This window comes from Colossoma macropomum, unplaced genomic scaffold (assembly GCF_904425465.1).
Source record: "Colossoma macropomum unplaced genomic scaffold, Colossoma_macropomum, whole genome shotgun sequence".
Lineage (NCBI taxonomy): Eukaryota > Metazoa > Chordata > Actinopteri > Characiformes > Serrasalmidae > Colossoma > Colossoma macropomum.
Window position 1 is genome coordinate 17757107 of NW_023494801.1, and position 24126 is coordinate 17781232.

The 24126-nt window shown below is 37.9% G+C and overlaps 1 protein-coding gene across 1 annotated transcript in view; it reads left to right on the forward strand.

Annotated features, from left to right (window-relative positions):
* The first annotated feature begins 22400 nt into the window (after positions 1 to 22400).
* usp43b (ubiquitin specific peptidase 43b) overlaps positions 22401 to 24126 on the forward strand; it is a 150406-nt gene continuing 148680 nt past the window's right edge. Inside the window, exon 1 of the mRNA XM_036589579.1 lies at positions 22401 to 23379. Coding sequence (XP_036445472.1) covers positions 22714 to 23379 — 666 coding nt within the window. The 5' untranslated portion in view covers positions 22401 to 22713. The remainder of the gene's footprint in view (positions 23380 to 24126) is intronic.

Genomic DNA, 24126 nt, shown 5'->3' on the forward strand with positions numbered 1-24126 from the left:
ATATTGGAATGGTACATGCAGGATGTTATAAGGCAAAATAGTTCCTAAAGAAAACTTTTTCAGGTTTACTTCTATTTTACATTTTTTTATTACATAGAAAACCTCAAAGGATGTGTAGGTTCACTGGTTGTTTTGTGTAGTAAATAATTTGGCTGTATTTCTGTCGTAGACATCGTGACCCCTGGGTCCTATCACCACCACTGTCACCAAAGAAATATGAGCTGGCAAGTTTCCCTACAACGAACCATTCTGCCTTAAACAACTCTGAATGACTTTGTTTACGTCTCAACCACTGAAATGTGCAGAAACTTTTAAAAAGTTGGTGTCCCCTTTAATGCCTCTAAACGCTACCTCACAGAAAACTAGATGAAATGGTTGTAAATGCGTCGCCTGATATTTTGGACATTGGTTTACAAAAGGTATGCATTTTTTTAAAACATTCATTGTGAAGGCTACATCCAGGGCTTTGTGAAACCAAAACGTCCACAGAGGTTGTTCAGAAGATATGTGTAGGTTCACTGGTTGTTTTGGATAGATAAATAAAATAGCTATATTTGTGTTGCTAACATTGTGGCCTCTGGTTCCTCTCGTGACCACTGTAAATCTGAGTCAGTAAGTTTCTCTACAATGAACCATTTTACATCAAACCACTCTGAATGACTCTGTTTACATCGCAACCACTAAATTATGCAGATATGTTGGAAAAATCAGTTCCATTTAAAAAAACAATTTATGCCATTCATTTCATTCCACACCATGTTAAATGTGACACAAACACTCATACGGAGTAGTTTGAATTACTTGTAAAAACATATTTTTCAGCTACTTTCTATGCATTTTATTCAAAAGAAAAGTGAACAACAAAAATCACTCGTCTATAAACCGTGCAAACCAACAAAATGTAATCCAGCATTACCTAGATGTAAAAACTCTTAAACTACTTCCTACTCATTTTTTAAAAAAGAGAGCAAATTCTAAAGAACCATGAAAACTGATGAACGTCCTTTTAGAGCTGACATGCTTCTGTTATTTTTACTCATGAACTACAGTTCTGAGTCATCTTGTCATCTTAAGGCTGCAAAAGAAATTTTATAAGCAATCTTCTAAGCATGTTTATCTCAAAGTGACAAAATGTATGCTTAAAGTCTGTTTATGAAATATTTCTACAGACATTTGATGCAAATGAGCTTAAAGTGAGCACAGGCATCTTAACTGGAGCAGCAGCAGTTTTTGATTAAAAAGACATTATATGTCTTAAAGGATATTGTTTGTGGACTCGCGTGAAATTTGATCATTACAATAACAAATAAAAAGCAGAGGTTGCCTTCCAATTTCTGAGAGAGAGAGAGAGAGAGAGAGAGAGAGAAAAGAGCAAGAGAGAATCTCACTTTTCTCAGCTGATGCTTTGGAAAATGCTATGATGAGCCAATGAATGCAGCTTCACATAGAGTGTGGGAACGTCAAGGACTGCATAAGAGCAATTTGTGGGGGGGTGTGTTGGGGGGGGGCTAAACTTCTCACCAACCCTCACCCCTCTTTCAGCAACTACGGTTTCAGGACTACGGTTTACAGCTTGCTTGGTGGCCTTCTTTTCTTCAGGACCGCAAAGATTAAATGCTTATCCAATTAATTAGGTCCTGAGCCTTCCTGAGCCAATTAATAGTGTCTAAGAGCTTTTCCCACTACGAGTGCTGAGCTTACAGCTAACACAACCTGCCCCCCATAATCTACACTCCCACTGTCCTTGTTAATCCTTAGTGAAGCTGGAACTAAGCATTTACATTTGTGGTTGGAACATCTGGACTGGACTATTTCCACAGCACAGTGACAAATGTGACGTTGTCTGAGTTACACGTTTCTGACCCTCTAACTCTTCTCCAATGTAGGTCCTGCAGGCAGAGCCATTTTGAAACATTTGGGGGACATAAGCAACATCCCACTTTGGGTCACCCCTCCATATCATTTTAATTTGTGTGCAATAATGTAAAAGAACTAATATTTATGTATTTATTTATTTTTCAAAATTCAATTTATTCAGAGTGGTTTGATGTGAAATGGTTCATTGTAGAGAAACTGCGATTTCTTCACAGTGGTAATGATAGGAACCAGAAGTCACAATGACTACGATGCAAATTTAGTCATTTTCTCCACTATCCCAAACAACCAGTTAACCCACATGTGTATTGTGAGTTCTCCATGGTCCCTCCACCATGAAGGTGTTTAAAAATACATTTTAAGCCAACTTTTATTGCAAGACTATCATAAAACAATGTCTCAGAAACCAGGCAGTGAATTCATTACCACTTCATACAAAGGCCTTCTGTGTGGTAGAGACAATTCTTCAAGTCTTCAACTGTCTGGCTTTCCTAACACCACCACTGTAAAGTCACATAAATAAATATGAAAAATATAACTTCCAGACCAATCCATTATTACAGTACTTTATAAATTATTTAAATAATTTGTCTATACACAGTACTTAGCCGTATTCTGTATTTCAACCCAGATTTGTCTTATTTTTTCTTTCCCTGACCCAAATCCACCCATCCTGCAGATAAATCTGCAACAACTTTTACAGGCCAGTCAACTCCAGAATCACTACAAACCATAGATTACACAGCGGCTGGAACGAGACCACTGGAATGCAACTAGTGCAGATAGCTGGTACATTTCTGTCAGAACACTGCCCCCCTCAGGTGAGAGAACTCTCAACAAATGATCTACATGAATAAGGAATATACATACATCATACATACATACATCATCTAACCTGCTTATCCTTCTGGGTCGCGGAGAGGTGCTGGAGCCTATCCCAGCTGTCATGGGCCGGAAGGCAGGATACACCCTGGACAGGTCGCTAGTCCATCGCAGGGCAGACAGACAGACAGACATACACAGTCACACACACACTCACACCTAGGGTGGTGGTTTAGCGTGTCCAATCAGCCTGACTGCATGTCTTTAGACTGTGGGAGGAAACCCACACAGACACGGGGAGAACATGCAAACTCCACACAGAAATGACCCTGGTCACCCAGCCGGGAATCGAACCCAGGCCATTCTTCCTGTGAGGCGACAGCGCTACCCACTGCGCCACCGTGCCGCCCTATAAGGAATATAATGAAGTATATTTTTAAAAGAATAATGTTGCACAATAAAAGATTTACTAATGTCAGTGTTCAAGAGCAGTGATGGACATTTGTTCCATTTATAAGTCATAGAAAAGGACATAAAAATCTTCCAAAAATTTCTATGACTTGAGAATGAGGCTTCATAAGGCCTTTATATCAGTACATTGTCATTTGGTTCATCAAATATGTAATCTCTCTCTTTGTAATACTGACATAAGCTGTTTATAAATATTCAAATATTGCTTTACAATTAAATTATTTAATGCTTATGCCTTTGTTTTGAAGTCCTTAGATACACTGTAAAAAGTGGAACAGGGCAGAAGTTGATTAGTGTTGATGAGCAAGTTCTATTAAGAAGACCTGTGTGACAGCAGCTATGAAAACAGTTTTAGTCTCCTTAATAAAAACTTTACTTTGTACTTAACACAAGTAGAAATATATAAAACACATTATTCTTAACTACATCTATGCATAAGTTATATTGGGCCCACCTGGAATTGATGCTTTATAACAGGGTTATAATCAGTACAAATGTCTGTCACTTTACCTTAACCCATTAAATTGCCAGAGTTTTATTACACACTTCTATAACTTAAGAACAGCTAAACCAGTTTGCATGGAAGTCTCTGTAGTTACTCAATAATAAGCCTTAAAAACATCTTATGTGATTACTGACATAACCTGTTCATAAATATTCATCTATTGCTTTATAAATATGCCATTCAGTGCTTGAGCATGTGCTAAGAAGACCATATGTTGTTGCCTTTGTAAATAAAGTGGGACCAAAATTCCAATACATCACTGCGACACATACAAGGGAAAATATCTCCAGATGATTTAATGGGGTCAACACTGTTCATGCTATTGCACAGTATACTGGTGAAGCATCTGAAAGTCTGACGCTTCAAATACATCCTACGCAGAAAGGACTCTTAAACTACAGCTCTTTCTTAGTTGAAAGTGATTCTTTGTTTTATGAGGTCTCTTACAGTTGTAAGTCTTCTGAGTCGAGTGCCCATTTAGAGGTCAGCAGCGAAAATCCCCTGAAAACTGTCTTTCAACAGACTGTCAAAAGACTGCTGTGTCTACACCAGCCATGCGATTGTTTTTTCCTCCTTTATCACTCCCATTTTATTGGGCCTCCCTTTCCAGCATATGTTGCCTTGAATGGATGTTGTCCTGGGAGTTGGGTGGTCCATTCCAGATGTAACCCTGATCTGACCCTGACTTTGTCCTACTCAGCAAAGTGGGATGCCCATAATGAACTCTCAACCCCTAAGGGGGACAATGGGTCACTAAGCAATATGCAGGACATCTAACACCATGGACATCATTATGTTATGCAGTGGTTATGCAGTGGTGCCATCTTGGGTGCAAGTTCCTTCAAAATATTTAGCATCACTGAGTTAAAGTAAATCAGCATCAGTTCATATTATGAACTATTCTGTAGCGCAGCGCTGCATCCCTCAGCCTCATCAGTCTAACAGAATTCACAATGTCGTTTCGTGTTTTCATCCACCAGTGTTCTCTCACTACAATACCCAGCATGCATTATGCAAATACATCATACAACCACCGGAAATCCCCCACACACAGCAATGAAGAAATCCTGACTGCTAGCATAGCCACTGATGTAGAGGCTAATAAACACAGGTATGATATTTAGCTTACCAATAATATTAGCTATCTGGCTTGCTTCTACATGAATTGGCTAGAAGGGAAAAGTACAATTCTAACAGCCTGTCCTCCAGTGTCCACCTCAAAGGGCACCCTCAAAATACATCATCAATAGAGGATTTTCTATTTCTAAAACCAGAATATATTGCTTTAGAGACCACTGTGGCACCACTGTCCAAGTTGGATAGGCATATTTACAACAGATGAATCAATGGTTTCATTTTGGCCAAATTGCCCCTTTAGCATATTTCAAAACAATGACGTTTGGCCAAAACAAACCCAACAGCATTCAGTCTAATTTTCAGGGCATTTTTCTTTTGTTCTGTTTTAAGAATTCATTATTTACTTGTCTCTGTTTCCTCATTACATCTCTTGCACCCAGTGAAAGACTCATTTCCATTTTGTCTGTAATTTCACTGAACAGAAGGCAAAGATTCTGCCAAACTTCAAAAGAAAGGCTGAAGTACAGTGAAGACTGAGGCCTGAGTGATTGCACTGAGAGTGCAAAGAAAAGAAAAGGTATAGGAAAAATATCAGAAAAAATTCCAATGGATGAGTAAAAGGAAACCTACACAATTCTGTGATGCTCTTAACAAAAGCTTGAAAATGGGCTTAACCAGTATAACTCTAGCCCTATATAAACTACATAGCAGTACTATACATGTGAGTACATCATACCAATTTCCTAACTCTGGTAAACCGTATGAAATGAAAATACGCATTAACATTAAGGCATTGTACTTGTCAGTTATTTCAGCTTGCATTTTGAAACGGCTTCTATCATGGAAAAACAACATTTTTCAAATAAGAGTTTGAGGTACTATGTTGGCTAGCTACTCCAGTGTTGGCTGGCTGCTAACTTACAAGCCATAGCAGCACTGATGCTTCAATCACAACAAAATGTTTAGTTTAATAATTCTTCTTTTAGAAATGCTCTTTTCAGTTTTGGTAATGCTGTCTTTCACACAATAATTGAGATGAACACATCTACTCCAGTATCTTTGGTTTGAGAAATGAGTAACAATTCTCTCTGTCCACCAAACTCTTGGGGAATTGGTTTTTATATTTACAAATATGCTATGGCACATTGTAAAGTTTTTTCAGAGAAATTCCAGGTATAGTTAAGAGGGACCAACAGGGTAAACTAATTTGCTACAGCACCACCCTGAAGCAGACCAGTGCTGCATCTCGTTAGCTTAAGTCCCCCTGGATTTCGCACCTCAATCTTACATATCATATATACTTCAGCACAGTAACAAAAAAAAACTTTAAGGAATAAAGAGAGATTGGAAACAGTCATGTAAAAATTTAGTTTAAATGCATTTGGTAGATAAATCCACATAAAGATGGACCTCAGGGGAAAAAAAACATTTAAAAACAATGTAAGAGTCCTTATGATGACAAATAAAACGTTAATTTTTTCAAAGTTGAGACAAAAGAGCCAAGTAAGCTAGCTACAGATGAGCCATAACAGGCTACAGATACAACTGCTGAATTGAGAAGGTTTCGTTATAAATCCAGATAGCAAGAGGATAGTGGGCCATTGTTGGCCCACTGACATCAAAACCGGAGCCCCATTGGCTTTTTGGTCAGCTTTTTTGGCAGACCACTGGTGGTTAAGAGTAAAGTGCAGAGTATAGTAAGAGTAAAGTAAAATGACAAAAAAAAATACAAAAAACAAACAAACAAAAAAGATTTATGTGGCCTCTTGCACCTTGAGGGCTGTAAGTAACTGCTTACGCTGCTTGTAGCAAGAAATGGCCCTGATATAAATTATAATAATATGTTCTTGGAAAATTTTCTGAACACTCAATGTTGTCTTGCACTTTCTGGTTCTTTTGTTGTTGCCTGTGCTTCTATATGCATGAAAAGAATGGATAAAGGCCAGACTAGAAAGCGAAATTCAACCAAATTAGTTTGGAACTTGCTATAACTTACACTTTCTCACCTATAGATGTCGCCAGATAGTTAATTTCACTGTTGTGAAACAAGAGGTGGGGAAATTTGCAGATCTTTTACATGGAACACATTTAAATATGATATTTTTCTGCATGTATTGGTGCACAATTTCTATTTATGTGAAAAAATTATATATATATATATATATATATATATATATATATATATATATATATATATATGTATATATAAAAGGTGCCATAACTTTTGCACAGGATACATGTTTTGTTGTTTCTCCAACATGTCAAGTTCAGCAAACAAGCTGTTTTTGTGCATTAAAATGTGCAGAAGTGTGTTCTCTGTAGAGGGTGTGTTAACATATTTTCACTCAGCAATACAAGAGAGATTTGACTACGGGTGCCCAAACTTTTGCACACAGTTATGTATAGCAAATCTCAGTTACATCTGGGAATTTATTACTGTTGTATTATTGGACTGTTTGACAAGGATGTTTTCAAATTCTGTTTTTCGACTTCCACATATTTAACCACATAAGGGCTCATATTATGTAAAAAAATTCTTTTGAATTTTTATTTGATGTAGTATGAAAACATTTTTAAATTTAAATATAATAATTTAAATAAATATATCATTCACTCTTCAATCCATACAGTACATATCTGGAAACTACACTGCAAAAACAGCCTGTTTGGTTTGTACTGTTTTTGTGATGACATAAAACCAACACATACACCTATATCAACATAATCAACATTTACATATATCAACATAATCAACATTTACATATATCAGCATTATCAACATTTACATATATCCATCTATTCAGTCTACAGTGGTTTAGCTTCACCCATTCACACCAAAGTTATAAGTGTTCAACTCAGACTGCTTTTAAATGAGGCACAATACATTTGAGTGAGGCAGTAAATCAGAACAGAGATAACATTTATTAATCTTAAAGGTGCAGTAACCAGAAAAATTGTTTAATTCTGGAATAAAGAGAGATGACAAACTTATGAATGCAAAAACGATTTATGAATTGTTGTATAATTTTCGCTGTGTAAAATCACCCTTCATGTCATCAGTGAATTTCAGTGAAAAAAAAACAAAAAAAAAACAATATATATATACATATATATATATATATATATATATATATATATATATATATATATATATATATATAAATATAAGGAAAATGTAGGATATGGGCCCTTAAAAGCAGGTGATGTGCAGGTGGGCAGGAGTGCTTGCTGTGCGTCCAGCAAGCAAATGTAAAGCCACCATGCAAGTTCACTCCTTTCAAAAGCCTTTTTTTCACTCTGTTTGTGAGCTACCATTATCACCACTGTCTGAGGACTTGTGAAAGGAATGAAAGACTGAAAGACCAGGCTTCTAAAGACACTAAAGTGGTTAGTAAATTACTGAACATACTAGTTATGTTCACAATGTGGAAAATTTGCTACCATTGTGTAAAGCTGCGGTCATTTTGACCTGCAAAATTTCCCATGTCAGTCTCCCAGTCTCCATTTGCAACATCTTTACTGAAGATTATTTTGGTAACGAAGTAAACAAGAAGGTGATGCACACTATAAAAGTTTTTAGTCAGACTGCTAATGATCAGAATGTTACTGTGAACTGACTAATACACCCTGAGCCTTCTCACCCAGCAGACATGTGGCTTTAAACAGCTCCATGTACTTGCATTAATAGCACACCTGTTTGAAAGGGTCAGATTACATGTTCTTTTCCTGAGTTTCATGATGTGCACATTCAGCTGAGAACCCTAAACTCTCTCTTCTTTGTTTTCCTCTATAGGAGCGGCCAGTTAAAGCCTCTTTACGGGTCTTTTTTGTGGAGATATACAGAATGTATGGCTTCTTCTATGTGTTCTTCAAAAGGGAGCAGCTCATGTAGCGTTCAAAAGTTTGAAATGAAAGTTTTTCAATAATGTAAAACCAATTTAATTAAAAATAAATGTATGAAATTATTCTAATACGCTATTTTTTTCATTCTGTTTAAATTTGTAAATTCATTTTATTTCCACTTTACATCATTTTAAAACTCTTTTTCTTTCTCTGTTTCTTTTCTGTAAAAGTTCATTGTCTCAAAAGGTTAAACCAACAATCTAAACATTGCTGAGGAAAGTGTTGTTTATCCAAAACTTAATCAACTGGAGGTTAAATGCTGAAACTGTTATGCCAGGGACTGTTTAATATCTTTACTATGCTTTGAAGTAAAATCTATGGCTGCCCTTCACCCAGTGAAGGGTGGTAACTCTGTGATCTTCCTCACTCAGAGCGCTTGAAAACACTTGAGTATAACTGTTAGTGTTAGATGAATCAGTTCTCCTGGAGGTTGAATGCTAGCACTGTTAACCCATTACTTATCCATAAGATGACCTTCCTCCCTCAATTTGGGGGCTTAAGTAATGTTGGCTATTTTATTTTCTGTTTTTGGTGGTGTTCTTATGTTATTTTACAAACTTAGGCACTAAGCATATAAATCACACTGAACTGTTCAAAGTCAGAGTTGAAAACACATTGGTGTGGACTTTTAACTGACCTTGGCTTTAGACTAAAATCTTTTAGCTTAGAGTGACCCTATACCTTAATTATGTTTATTTCATTAAAATAATTGACTGAACATTCCATTTTGTCACTACTAAAACAATCATAACCCTACCGAATATTTACCAAATGTTTCGGCATTGACTGTTTCAGCAGTGACAATTTTAGTTCATTTTGAGCAGAACCCGAAAGTACATGACTAGCAAACACAGCTTTGAACAGCTGTACATGCATCATCATAATAAGATTATAATATTTTTATTAAACCAACAAAAAAAAAAACTTAATTGCAGAAAATATGTGTTTTGGTACTGATCTTAATGTTACACACTGATTTTCAAACTTGCAGCCATGCAACCATGCAGTCACTTCCTGCCCTAAAATGAAAGGGTGTGGCTAAAATAAGGCTCCACCTATGGACTACAACTCTGTGTTTTGGTAGTGACAAGGAAATGTGGGACAGTATTTATTACATAATTTTTTTATTAAAAATTAAACTCTGCTTGTCAAACAGAACTAAGCGCTTTCCCCTCGTGAGCTTTACAAATAAAATGATAAAATAATGCTGCTGTCAGCACTGGTAGCTGGTATTTAAGTAAATGTCAACACATCTTCCTTTGGGTGAGAATATGGCATCACACAAAATACTCATCTCAATATTAAACACACTGTAATGTACTTTTGTGTGCTGTCTACTACTGCCACTAGAGGGGGCTTTAACCTTAAATATACATACAGTGTGCTGGTGCTTTTTGAAGGGTGCTCTTGGGAAAATGTGAAAATCTTGAGAAGTGAATTTTTATGTAAAGACCTTTTTAATCCCTCTAGCAGTTCCTCTGAGCTGTTATACACTTTCCCTCAAAATGAAATTTAAGTGAAAAGAAGTTGATGAAGAATCTGCATAATTAAATAGTTAAGTCAGTCAGAGTGCTTTGATATATATATATATATATGTTTTGTTCTTTAGTATTTTTGCTATTCACAGTGGTGATGATATCTGTGTCAGAAGAATTCAACATTTCTAAAGGCTCCCTCACAGAAAGCTATTACATAAAATGGTTATAAATACAGTGACTGATCCCTGAGACACTGTTATACAATAGTTTGGAAATAACCTTTTGGCCTCCAGCAATGAATGAATTTTTTAATACAGTCATGGTGAAGAGGTGCATTGAGAGTGTTGTAGAACAAAAGAGTCACCAAAGACAATATATTGTTACAGATTTACCACTAATATGGTTATATTTGCATCATAGACATCATGACTCCAGGCACCTTCTTGAAATGTTATTACTCCACTGAACAAATGTAATCCAGTGCTTGAATGTGAGTGATAACATTTGAAGTGGGTGCTCCAGGTTGCTATCACCACCATTATGAAGAAATATGATTTAGTAAGTGTCTTTATAATGCCCAATTTCACATCAGACTACTCTGAATGATTTAGATTACATGTCAATAAGCTGACTATGCAGATATTTTGAAAATTCTCTGGAATTCCCACGTACAAACGGCTTATTTTTGGCCAATAGAGACTTCACAAATTGCTTACTGGCAGGGTATCCAGACCTCTCCATGGGCCATATTTACTTTTTGTCCATTTCAACATTAAAATTGTTGAAAGTTTGCAGAACTCTATAGCAGGGGTCACTAATTTAATCCGCAAAGGGCTGGTGCGGCTAGTGTCTCAGCTCAACTAAGCAGGAGCACACAATTAAACTTGTTTAATCAGTTGCTCTCAGTTTTCAAACAATGAATTAGTCATATAACGTGTGCCTCTGCTTGGTTTGAATGAAATCCTGCAGCCACTCCATTCCTTTGCAGATAAGACTGGTAACCCCTGACCTAGAGAGTGGTATGGCCATGAAAATGACCCAACTGCTCGCCCCAAATGTAATCCATCAGCAAAGACATGTATGACAATGATAATGGTGGGGTATGAGCTCTCCTTATTTGCTAACTACATTAGCCATGTAGCTCCAGTTCTAAACTAGCTAAAGAAGCAAACTTCAGAGACCAAGCGTGCCGTTGCTGACTACATTTGGGGGAAGAGAAAAACAGTGTAAATTTGACTTTTGGCTAAACAATTGCTTTATGGCAGTGGTCACCAACCCTGCTCATGGAGATCTATCCTCCTGACGAGGAGCAGGACAGGTACTCTAATACACCAATAGCAACAACCTTTGTATCTAATCAAAGTCTATATATTCATGTCGTTCCCTGTCCTTAGTGGATTTGTGTTATTCTGACCTCTCTTTAGACTCGATGCCATTCTTGATCTTCCATTTGAGCTTTTAACTGTGCATGTGGGAGAGCTTGTGAGGATTTCATATAGGTCAGAAATGAGACAAATATCAAGCTTGTCCAGTAAGAGACACTGAAGGGAAATTCCACTGATTTTTCAAACTTTCTGCATAATGTAATCATGTAAACAAAGTCATTTAGAGTGGTTTGATGTGAAATTGTTTGCTGTGGAGAAACTTGCCAGCTCAGATTTCTTTACAGAGGTGGTGATAGGAACCAGGTGCCGCAATATTTTTTGTCAATTATTTAAATGTTTTTTAGATGTATTATGCAAAACAACCAGTGTTTATAATGGTAAAAAATGGTAAAAAGAATTTTTCTGGGGACAATATTTGTCTCCTGCATGTACCTCTTCAGCAGGAATGTTTGAGGCCACAACCTTATCTCAAAATCTTAAATCAATGTCTCAGGCATCAGGCAGTGTATTCATAAGCATTTCATGTTATAACTTTCTGTGAGGGAGCTTTTAGAGGCATTCAACTCTTCAGACATCTGGTTCCTATCACCACCACTGTGAAATAATTCTGACTTGATAAGTTTGTCAATAACAGAGCATTTCACATCAAACCACTCTGAACGACTTTGTTTACATCTTAACCGTTTAATTATGCAATAATTTTTGAAACATCAATGGAATTAAAAGGCAAAATGGAAGGTCATGAAAGGCAGCTTTATAAAATTATTGACATTTTGGACATATTTATTTACATAAAGTGATCTTAACTAGATATTTACACTCTGATAAGGTTTCACTTTATAAAATTGGAATTAAGATACACTCGCATTTGAAGTTTTAAGTTTTGACTTCAAAACCTTGCCAAATTTCCATCAGAAGCATTTTGCACCGCTGATTCAGTCTCAAAGTCAAAAGGTTAAAACGTTAAGTAAGTGCAAATAATCCTTCCTTCTTGTTTATTTGTTTATTTCTTATGCTTAGAGAATGTTATTGATTTTAATGTCTCATTGCCTATGCAGACCTATGTCAGGAATCAGATGGTGCCATCCAACACTCTTTTGTGTTATCACTCAAGTCAAGTCACGTCAAGCCAAGAGGCTTTTATTGTCATTCCACTATGTACAAGTACACAGTGGAGTGAAATTACGTTCCTCCAGGAACAACAAGGTGCAACAAGGAACAAAAAGTACAAAAGTACAAAATTACAAAGTGCGAATGTGCAGACAGTGCGCAAACAAAAATTAAGCTAGAAAACAATACAATAAATACAATAAATTAAACAGACATTAGACACAGTAAACAGACCGGACAGTGTAGCACCGACACAGCACAGATTTCTGGACATGAGGTAGTGGAATAAGGTGCAGACATATTTAACGTGATGTGATCTGTAATTTACGTCAGATAACATACATATACACAGCAGTTACTGAGGTAGTAACTCAGAAGAGTGCTACAATAACAACCACAGTAACAACCACACTAAACACAAATGCAGCCTTTCTCAAATACCATATCAAAGGGCAACTGGACTAAGCATACATGCCACAGTTTAATGCTTTTACAACAGGCTAACATGTTGTGTCAGGAATATTGGGCAAGAACATAAAAATCACAAGAACATACACAACTACCTGGCCCACAAAGATACCATACATATACACATTCTTGGTCTTAATGAGTGCTTACTCACTTTGGTACATTAGAAAATATATCACGTTATTGTACACTGACGCAAAACCGCAAACCACAATGCATCTCACAGCAGCAGTTTTGCTTTTCCAATTAGCTTTCATTCTTTAAGGCTGCACTATGATTACTGAGTCAGGAAAAAAGTGCAAAATCAGCATTAAACTGATGATGATATGATGACAATATTAGATCATTTACTTCCATTCTCACCGAGTTTCAACTGAGTTCTCTTCGAGTAGTCTTTCAACACACTTGCAATCATCAGATTCATCTGCTCAAGGAAGGGATCCGAAGATCAATCCATGTAACAAAATGTTCTTTAGCATCGTGAATGCAATTACACATTTCCACCACACAGGTCCAAATCCCCAAAACTAACACAGTGTAGCTTTAAGTAGTGAATAATAACCAATATTTGTGAATATTCTTGAACACATAAAGTTTCAGCAGTAAGAGGTTCACAGTTTGCACTGACTGATTTTTACATATACTTACATTTACATGTCTTTGTCCACTTTAATCTAAAGCAACTCACAATTAAGGAAAACAGAAAACAAATGACAAGAGCCAACTATCTGCAAGTGCTGCATGACTATGTTTCCATTTCAGGAATAGTGCAAGAAGTTGTGGGAGGTAAGACAGGAACCCCCCAGTGCAAGGCAAAAAACTATAAGGCACAGCAAGTGCAGGTAAACATGGTATACAGTTCAACATTATACAGTGACACAGAGAGAATTACAAAGCTAGCTGTATATTGTACATTAAGGCATAAAGCAGTGAGTAAGTACACTTTTAAAAATATGGTTATTCAAGGGTTCTTTAGTAAAGAAAATTATTCTACATAGAACCATGAAAACAAAGAACCCTTTGGATGATTAAAGGGTTCTTTGCATCATGAAAGTGTTCTTCAGACTGATGGAGAATGCGCTGTAGATGTTCTAAAAATGGTTCTATATAGCACGCAAAAGGGTTCTTCTATTGTTACGGTGTCAAGCTTGTAATAATAGAAGAATCCTTTTGGGTGGTATATAGAACCCTTTTCAAAAAGGTTCTATATAGAACTGTCTATAGCATTTTCATGCACAGAATAAATAAATATAAAATCTAAATAGAATATATAAATCGGACAAAATGATTGTGTTCACAGATAACAGGAGATGCTTGAGATGTTTCTTGAAGGTTGGAAAAGATTCTACAAGATGAATGGAGACAGATAGCTTGTTCTACCTAGAACCCTCAGGTATTTAGGACTTCCAGCCATGTAATGATGGCAACCCCTGTACATTCATAAACTGTAGTAGACAGAATGGACCATATGATCAAACTAGTACACTTCCCTTTTGCCATTTTGGTAACCTACATTTTCTCAAGTATATACAGTCGTAAGCAAAAGTTTTAACCCCTGGTCAATTTTCATCCTCTACAGAGAACACACTTCTGTACATTTTAATGCATTGTTACTGTTTATGTGCGAAATTTTTTATTTGGGAAAAATAAAACATAAAATATGGCCTGTGCCGAAGTTAACGGTCATTTTACATTTTATGTTTTCATCCTTCCAGCATGTTAAACGCAAATAAATAGAAAGTGTGCAGAAAAATATTAAAAAATATTTAAGTTTGTTCCCTCTGAGGTTGTGTTAAAAGTTGAATTAAGCTTTCAAAAATTCTGCATATTTGAATCACTGAGATGTAAACAAAGTCATTCAGAACAGTTTGATGTGAAATTGTTAACTGTAGAGAAATTTATCATGTCTGATTTCTTTATAGTGGTGGCAATAGGAACCAGGGGTCACTATGTCTGCCAAATAAAAAAGGCATTTATTTGCTATGATTGAACCTACATCTTTTCTGAGTTTTTATATATAATGTTGATAATGGTAAAATAGTGGTAAATTTTAATATATATATTTTTTCTTTTGATACTATATTGCCTTACAAAGGCCTACATGTGCCTCTCCATCATTTAGAAATAAAAAATTTAAGTCTTTTTATAGCAAAATCTTCTCTCAGAGCTATTGTAAAATAATGTCTCAGACATCAGGCAGAGTATTCATAACTATTCTATCTAATAAGTTTCAGTTATTAAAGAGGCAGTAATGCTTCACAGGGCATTTCACATCAAAACTCTGAACATCTTTGTTTATACCTTAATGAAAACTTTCTCTAGTATAATGTATTATACATATATAAAGTTTTCTCTATTTGCATAAGTAAGTAACTAAATAAATGAATAAACAAACAAACAACACTGGCATTATTAAATGATGGGCCTTAGGGGTTTAAACACACTTTGCAGCTATTCACAGGTGTGCAGCTAAAGGGTAAATTCTATCAATGCTTCCATGCAGTTTATCGTCATAGGATTTCAGTAAGAGTTAACTGACTGGAGTGGGCTGAGAAAAAGTGTCTGACCGCTATAGGCTGTGCTAAATTGCTGTTTTGATAGCAGGCTGTCATGACTGTTCAGTCACAGCAGTTGTTCTTGGTGCAGACAGCATCATCATGGCAGCCACTGCAGCAGGACGTTTATGCTATTTCCACTGCTTTGAGGTGTTCTGGAAAAATCCAGCAGAAATCTATCTTCGTTATAACAGTTCACTTAGTAGATAATCTGGTTGTTTAATTTCACAGGGCACAGAGCAGATAAACATTGACTTGGCCCCATTAACATCTACTCAGATCATAATAAATAGCTAGATCATTATTATCAAGGCTTGGGGGGTGTTAAGGGTGTAACTTTGGCAATTCTTGGGATTCCATAAGTTTCATTAGGCTACACTGAGCACCTCTAAAGTTCTGCACTGCTTTGCATACCTTTACTAGTGTTCACATCTATTTATAGACTTTTACTGCCTTATTTATTGCTGTGTTTTTGTAGAATTGCTTAATGCAGTTATGTATCCAAAGAACCACTGGCGTAAAGCTTTCTTCTTAGTATGGACCATTCTAACCTGCACCAAACAAGCTGGCTCACTGAGCTGTACATCAAAAACACTGTTAAATATACATCCTAATGCTGAACTACAGTTTATACAGTTTCCAGTGTGGATCTCCTGAGTGTTTGTCAACATCAATCTATGTGTTTGCTTACTGTAACAGTGTGGGACAATAAAAAAGCACCTGCAGTTCAAATTAACCTGAGGTATTTCAGGCGCTAAAAATAACTTCAAATACCCGTTGCAGCGAGAGGCCAGCGCTGAATTCAGACAGCTGCCAAGCCCTGAGATGATTATGGCTTTTTCACACACATGCGCACACACACACACACAAACATGTTTTTAAGCAGCGCGTGCCACTCGGCTGATAGACGTTATCCTTTCTTCCATTTGCATATAGAGGACTCATTAGGAGAAGCACAAAGCCAGAGTTTCAGAATCCAAAAATAAGATCTTTCTAGCCATTAAACGCTGACGCACACAAGCACTTATTAAGACAGAAGGAGACCGAATTAGCTTCAAAATCTCTCTGACAAATCTTCAAAGTAATGAGCAAAATTCAGCCAGTGAGCGCTTTGTTATTTAAAACAGTTAAAAGTATCTTGACATTACAGCTACTTAATAAGAGTCTCTTAGTGTGCATATGAAATTTTCTTGTATGTTATTGTGGGGCTTCGAAGATTAGTTGACAGATTTGATTCCACAAACTCAACGACAGTGATGCTGAAAAAAGATTTTCATTTTCTTAAAAATATTTATAATGATGTACTCTACATATAACTATTAATGGGTGACAAATGTGCTGGGACACCACAAGCTGCCAGAACAACTTTAGCGTACCTTGGCACAGATTCTACAAGTCTCTTACAGTGTACCAGAACACCATTCTTCCAAAGTATATTCCCTCAATTGGTGTTTTGACAAATTGGTGGTGGTGAAGAGTGCTGTCTAACACATTGGTCCAATAGGTGTTCACTTGAATAAAGATCTGGTGACTGCAAAGGCCATGGCATTTTACTGCTGTCGAAACAAAACCTTGTATCCCAAAACTTACTTTACAGGAGAAGCGAAAAACATTATTCACTTTCAATACAAGTAAACACAGAGACAGGATTGTATGTTAATTAACTCTGGACCATTTGTTTTGGTCCGTTTGTCATGACATTTTCACACAATGTAAAGCTTGTATTTTCAAATTATGTCAAAAATCATGACCAAAATGTACAAGGTTTTGTTTAGACACTGATCATATGTTTTACATCATTTTCATACTTACCATTCAGTGAGCCCTCGCGCCATGTGGAAGACACTCATCATCCTGGAAGGGGCCACTCCCATCAGGATAGGAATGCTTCCAGAATAATTTTGTATTGATTTGCAGTGACCCTTTCTTCTAAGGCAGGGGTCTTGAACTCTGGTCCTAGAGGGCCAGTGTGCAGCACAGTTTGGTGATTATCCCTGTTTAAACACACCTACTTCAACTGGAAATTAACTGAAGAGTTTAATCAAGTGTTTCTGAGCAGGGAAAGCATCAAACATGAGTTTGAGACCCCTGTTATAAGGTGACAGATGGCCCAGATCATGCCAGCAAAATGCCTCCACAGCATAGTGGAGCTACCTGTCCACCTCATTGTAGAGGTAAAGCATTCAGACCTGTACAGTTTGCTTGGTGTACTCCACACATGCACTCCCCCACTTGGGTAGAATATGGTGAAGGAAGACTCATCTGACAAAATCTTTTTTCCACATCTCTGTAGATCATTGCCTTTGACACAACTCTGCTATAATATCCCTCTTTATGTAGTTTTGGATGGGCTGTTCTTGCTGGTCTGCCCTGTACTGACATTCTCAGTCACCTGAGGAACAGCTGCTCTTCTGTTTTTCCTTACATACTGCAGTAATGCACAAGCATCACAGTCACTACCTGTGTGCATTTAACCACAATTTCCAAGTTACTGAAATCTTCCCTATAGATCCTAATACAGATTTTGCCTTAGTCACTGTACGTATTGAAACACTGGCCAGTTGAGCAGACTTTGTGACTGAAGCTCCTGCCTGTCATGCCTCAATAATGAACCTCATTCAAAGTCACTTTGATCTACTCCTCTTGCTATCTTGATCCAAAATCCAGGTGAACTTGGCTTGCTCAGCACTTATAGAAAGCATAGCAGGATGTTAGTTTCCTAACAGCACATTCTTTAAAAAGATGATTCTTTAAGGGTTCTTTAGTAAAAATGGTTTAAAGAACAACTTTAGAACCATGAACACTCAAAGAACCATTTGCATGATTAAATGGCTCTTCGCGTGGTGAAATGGTTCTTCAGAGTGACTGACAATGTGCTGTATATGGTTCTATGTCTATTTTTTTTAAAAAAGCGTTTAAATATTGCACAAAAAATGACTCTTCTGTTGTCACAAGCTTGACATCATAACAATAGCAGAACCCTTTTTTAAACTATATAAAACCCTTTTCAAAAAGGTTCAATACAGAACCATACACAACACATTCTCCATTAATCTGGAGGACCAATTCACCATGCAAAGAACCATTTAATCATGCAAATGATTAAATGGTGCTCATAGTTCTACTGTTCTATAGTAGTTTTATCGAACCACTTCTATACTGTTCTATACCAGTACACCATTCTGGAAGCAACTGCGTTCATTTTTTTCTCCTCTTTTTATATGAATAAATTTTATATGATGGTGATGACGATCAGTTCAATTAGGTGACATATTTATTGACAATAGATGTACAACCCCATTTCCAAAAAAGTTGGTACATTGTGCAAAATGCAAATAAAAACAAAATGCAATGATGTGTAAATCATTTAAACCCTATATTTCATTGAAAATAGTACAAAGACAAAATATTAAATGTTGAAACTGAGAAATTTTAATGTTTTTTGAAACATTCATGCCCATTTTGAATTTGAATTTGAAGTTGGGGGCAACAAAAGGCTGGTATAGTTGTGTAATGCTAAAAAACACCTGGTGGTTAATTGACAACAGGTCAGTAACATGAGTGGGTATAAAAAAGCATCCCAGAGAGGCTGAGTCTTTCAGAAGTAAAGATGAGGAGGGGTTCACCACTCTGTGAAAGACTGTGCAGGCAAATAGTGCAACAATTCAAGAATGTTTCTCAATGGAAAATAGCAAAGAACTTTTGCTTTTCATCATCTACAGTACATAATAACATTAAAATATTCAGACTCTGTATGTAAAGGACAAGGCCAAAAACCAGTATTTGCTGGACATGATCTTTGGGCCCTCAGGCAGCAGAAATCACTGCATGGGCTCAGAAACACTTCTGAAAACCACTGTCTGTGAAAACAGTTTGTCGCTGCATCCACAAATGCAAGTTAAAACTGTTAAATGCAAAGAAGAAACCATATATAAACAGGATCCAGAAATGCTGCCACCTTCTCTGGGCCTGAGCTCATTTAATGACATGTTTTGGCAACATATGCTGCCATCCAGACGTCTTTTTCAGAGAAGCCCTTGCTTATTTCAGCAAGACAATGCCAAACCACATTCTGCATGTATTACAACAGCATGGCTCCATTGTAATAACTGCTGAGCAGCTGAAAACCTATATCAAACAAGAAACGGAAAATATTTTACTTTCAAAACTACAGCACTTGGTCTCCTCAGTTCCCAAACGCCTACAGAGTCGCTTACAGAGTGTTGTTAAAAGAAGAGGTGACGAAACACAGTGGTAAACATGCCCCCATTCCAACTTTTTTGGAACATGTTGTTGGCATCAAATTTAAAATGGGCATATATTTTTCAAAAAACAATAAAAATTCTCAGCTTCAACATTTGATATGTTGTCTTTGTAGTATTTTCCTTTAAAAATATGGTTTACTTGATTTGCATATCATTGCATTCTATTTTTATTTACATTCTGCACAGCGTCCCAACTTTTTTGGAAATGGGGTTGTAATTGTTAGCAGCCCTAATTATGTCCAAACATGTTCTTTGCTGTGAGTATGATGGCTGTTTCATATGAAAGCTAGAAGCATCTCTTTTGGTTCCATCAATGGCTCACCATCAGTGGAAACCATTCTGCGACAGGTTGTTTGTGACAGCTGTTTGGATGCTGCAGAAATAGAAGCAATCTTATCTTTCCCTTACATTATCTGTTGGGGGTGAAACCAGTAAGCTAAGACTGAGGTTTGGACTGTATCTGGTCTCTGTCTACAAGAGGTGATGACAAACGTTTGGGGTCACACACAGGGCAATGTGAGATCAGACATGGCATCAGCATTACTACACTTAGCAAACATGGTTCTATACAGCACCAAATAAAGGTTCTTAGACTTGTAACAATAGCTGAACCTTTTTGTTTTTGTGTAGAACTACTTTTTAGAACCGCATACAACAGGTTTTTCATTATAAAGAAGAACAATTTAACCATATATCCATATAGATCTTTGAGAGTTCATGGTTTTATGTAGAACCATTGCCTTTACTAAAGAATCCTTGAAAAACCATTTTGAGGGTGTAGTGTAAAGCAGTGCACCAATAACAAGTAGCTTAGCACTGCAGGTGCAATACGGCATACCCTCGTCCCCACTTATTCTTCTGACCTGCTCGATCACGTATTAGATGCTGTTCCCTCAGGTAATCTCATGGATGAAGTAGCTCAGTGTTGTTCTAAAAAGAAGTCAATAAACTAGGCAATTAAAGTTATTTTTACTACAGACCGTGTTGGGAGCTTTATTTTTGTTTTATAAAGGCCGGAAGGATCATCTGTCTGCTTGTTTGTCAAAGCCATGATGCTGCCTTTTTAGATTTTATAGTTTCTTCCCCAGTGCTTATCCACAGCTTGCATTGCTTCTGTGATTTGAGGGCAGTTTGGTAATCAGTGCATTCACAATGTCTTGGCACAAAAAAAAGCAGAAAAAGTACAGCAAATTTGCATATGTCCTCTTTCTGTTCTCTGTTTCTATCGCCTATGGGTGTGTATCAGTCACTGGCTTATCTCATGGATCTGGTTAAAGGGGAATTTAATGGGTTAAAACTTCACAATTTTGCATAATTAAGTTGTCAAGATGTAGATAAAGTCATTCAGAGTGGTTCAAAATGCTTTGTTCTAGAGAAACTGCCAACTCAGAACTGTTGACAGCAGTGCAGATAGGAACCAGACGTCCAAAGCATTTAATGCCTGTAAAAGGTACGGAAGGTACCTCATGAAAACGCATTACACATAATGGTTACGCATACACGGTCTGATATCTGAGATAAGGTTTTATTACAGTTTTGAGGGAAGGTTTTAGCTTAAAACCTACTGAACCTCTGAAACGCCCAGGGCCTGCTGTCAAACACGTAGCTCAACCAGTTTGCACTGAAGTCCCTATAGTTACTGAATAATAATAATAATAATAATAATAATAATAATAATAAAGCCTTAGTATGTAATAGGCTTGAGGTTTTAAGGGGTTTAAATGTGCTCATGTCAGAGGGGTACATGTTGGGCATTCTAAGGTGAAATAGTACCCAAATAAAACTTTTTTTTTTGGCTTTACCACTATTTTACCAGTATCAACAGCACACATAAAACTACAGATGACAGGTGGTAAATGTCTCTATTTGTGTTGTAGATATTGTGACTCACGGTATTTACTGCCATTTTTGTAGTATAGAAAATGTGAGGTGATAAGTTTCTCTACAAGGCACCATTTCATGTCAAACCTCTGTGAATGGCTTTGTTTACATCTTAATGACTGAATTATGCAGAAATTTTAAAGACAGTAGAATTTCCCTTTCATCTTACTTGTAAACTTGTACTTCTTGCTAGATGATCGTCAGTCTCGGTTCCTCTGTTTCTGCTTTGACAAAATTGTACAAAAATAACATTTGAATTGAAAGAAATTCGCTTGCACTGAATAAGAGTGAACCGAATGTTGTCTATGAGAGAGAGAGAGAGAGAGAGAGAGAGAGAGAGAGAGAGAGAGAGAGAGAGAGAGAAGAGAGAGACCTAGCTAAGCGCTTATTGGCATAATTAAACAGTAGAGGACTCCTTAACCTGCCCAGTCAGTAATTACACACATTGTTATTAGTCTGTTGTTACAACGTGGAGAGGCAGGTGGAGAAACGTCAGGACCTTCAAAACTATCCATTTTTTAATCATACCTTGCCTTAATAACAGTCTTCTCACGGCTCCGAATCGTTCATTAGCTTAGCCCGCACTTCGTGAACGGCTACTCGCTCTCTAAGCGGGAGAGAGGGTGGGAGGGCGCATGTGCTGGAGCGCGAGCGCCACAAACTCCCCGCCACTTTTGGTGGGAGTTCCCTCAGCGCGGCGTGAGAGAAAGCCGAAAAGTGTCTCTTCAGAGCTGTCAGAGCGAGCGCGGCCGGCGCAGCGCGTGTGAAGGTGAAGGAAGGTGCGGGAAGAGGGTGAAGTCTAAGATGCTCGCCGCCTCGCCGAGTCTTCATGTCTGGAAATTATGGTTATGCTCTCGGCGGACGGCGCGGGAAGAGCCGCCTTCGGCATCGCGAGCGTGAGTGAAGGGCGCGCGAGAGATGGAGCGAGGCGAGCAGCAGCGCGCGAGGAAAGCCAGAGCGGCTAAGAATAACAGTAATAAGAGGAAGGACAGGAAAAGCAAGCAGGTCTCGGGGAAGGCTTTGTTCCGAAAGAAGTCGCTGAAATCTGTGGGAAGTTTCGTGAGCAAGGTGTTCAGGAGTCTGGGGGCTTGGGCACACGGCGGAGGCGCGCCGCCGGCGGACTCCTCCCTGGTGGACGCTGAGGAGGACGACGAGGGGGGCTTTCGAGACGGCGGAGCCGCGGCGGCAGCAGCAGCAGCAGCAGCCTGCGGGAGCTCGAAGGAGGACGGCCGCGGAGGAGTGAGGAGCTGCTCGCTGCAGTCCTGGCACACTTCTGCGGCGAAGGAGAGGGAGAGACTGTCGCTGTCGTACGGAGACAAAACCCCCGGTGTTCTTGGCTTGAAAAACCACGGGAACACGTGCTTCATGAACGCTGTGGTTCAGTGCCTGAGCAACACGGACCTGCTGGCCGAGTACCTGGGCCTGGAGCGCTACAGGTCGGACCTGAGTCAGAAGAGAGTGAACGGAGCGGTGAAGGAAGAGGACTCTCAGCCCGGAGCCGGAGAGGTCACCGAGCAGCTGGCCGCTCTAGTGAGGGCGCTGTGGACGCTGGAGTACACGCCTCAACTCTCAGTGGAGTTTAAGGTGACACGAGTTCACACACTTAAATCCTAATGTTGAAACGTTTTCAGTGCAGTTCAGGTTGTTACGTCTCGAGGTAGGAGTGAAATGCAGCCGAGCAAGAAACGACATGAGTAGGAATAAAACATTATCAGGTCCAAAACCAAAAGTACAGAGTTTCTTGAAGAACTGCAGGGGAAGTTATTAGTGTATGCAGAGTTGGGGAGAATACTTTGAAAAAGTAGTGATGGCTGGATACTGAATACACTGTTCTAAATGTATTCAGTATCGTATTCCGTTACAATGTATAAGAAAAGTAATGTATTCAGAATACATTTAGCATATTGATAAGGCACATGAAAACAACTCTGCTGTAAGTTTTACTTAATTCACACTGTTCCTGGCTGTTAATGGTTGGTAGTTTTCTTCACGTAATTCTTCTGTTAATGTGTTTCATGGAAAATGTGCTTATCATTTAAATTAAGTTCTGAAATTCTTAACGTTTCTCTTTTCTCTCTCATCGCCCACTCATGCTCACAAAATCCTCCAAGCAGCCCCGTACAACACTGATTCTAAACTTATCACTCATGAACATGTTCACTGCTGAGGAGATTGTTAGTTTGATCATCCCTCAAAGGAGTTTATTAACACTGAGATAACAGTGATTTATCAGTCTACTCAGGCTTTAGCAGAGCTCAATAACACTGAGAATAATAACTGATCATCACATTGATTTATCAGTCTACTTAGGCCATTATTTGGTCTAAAATG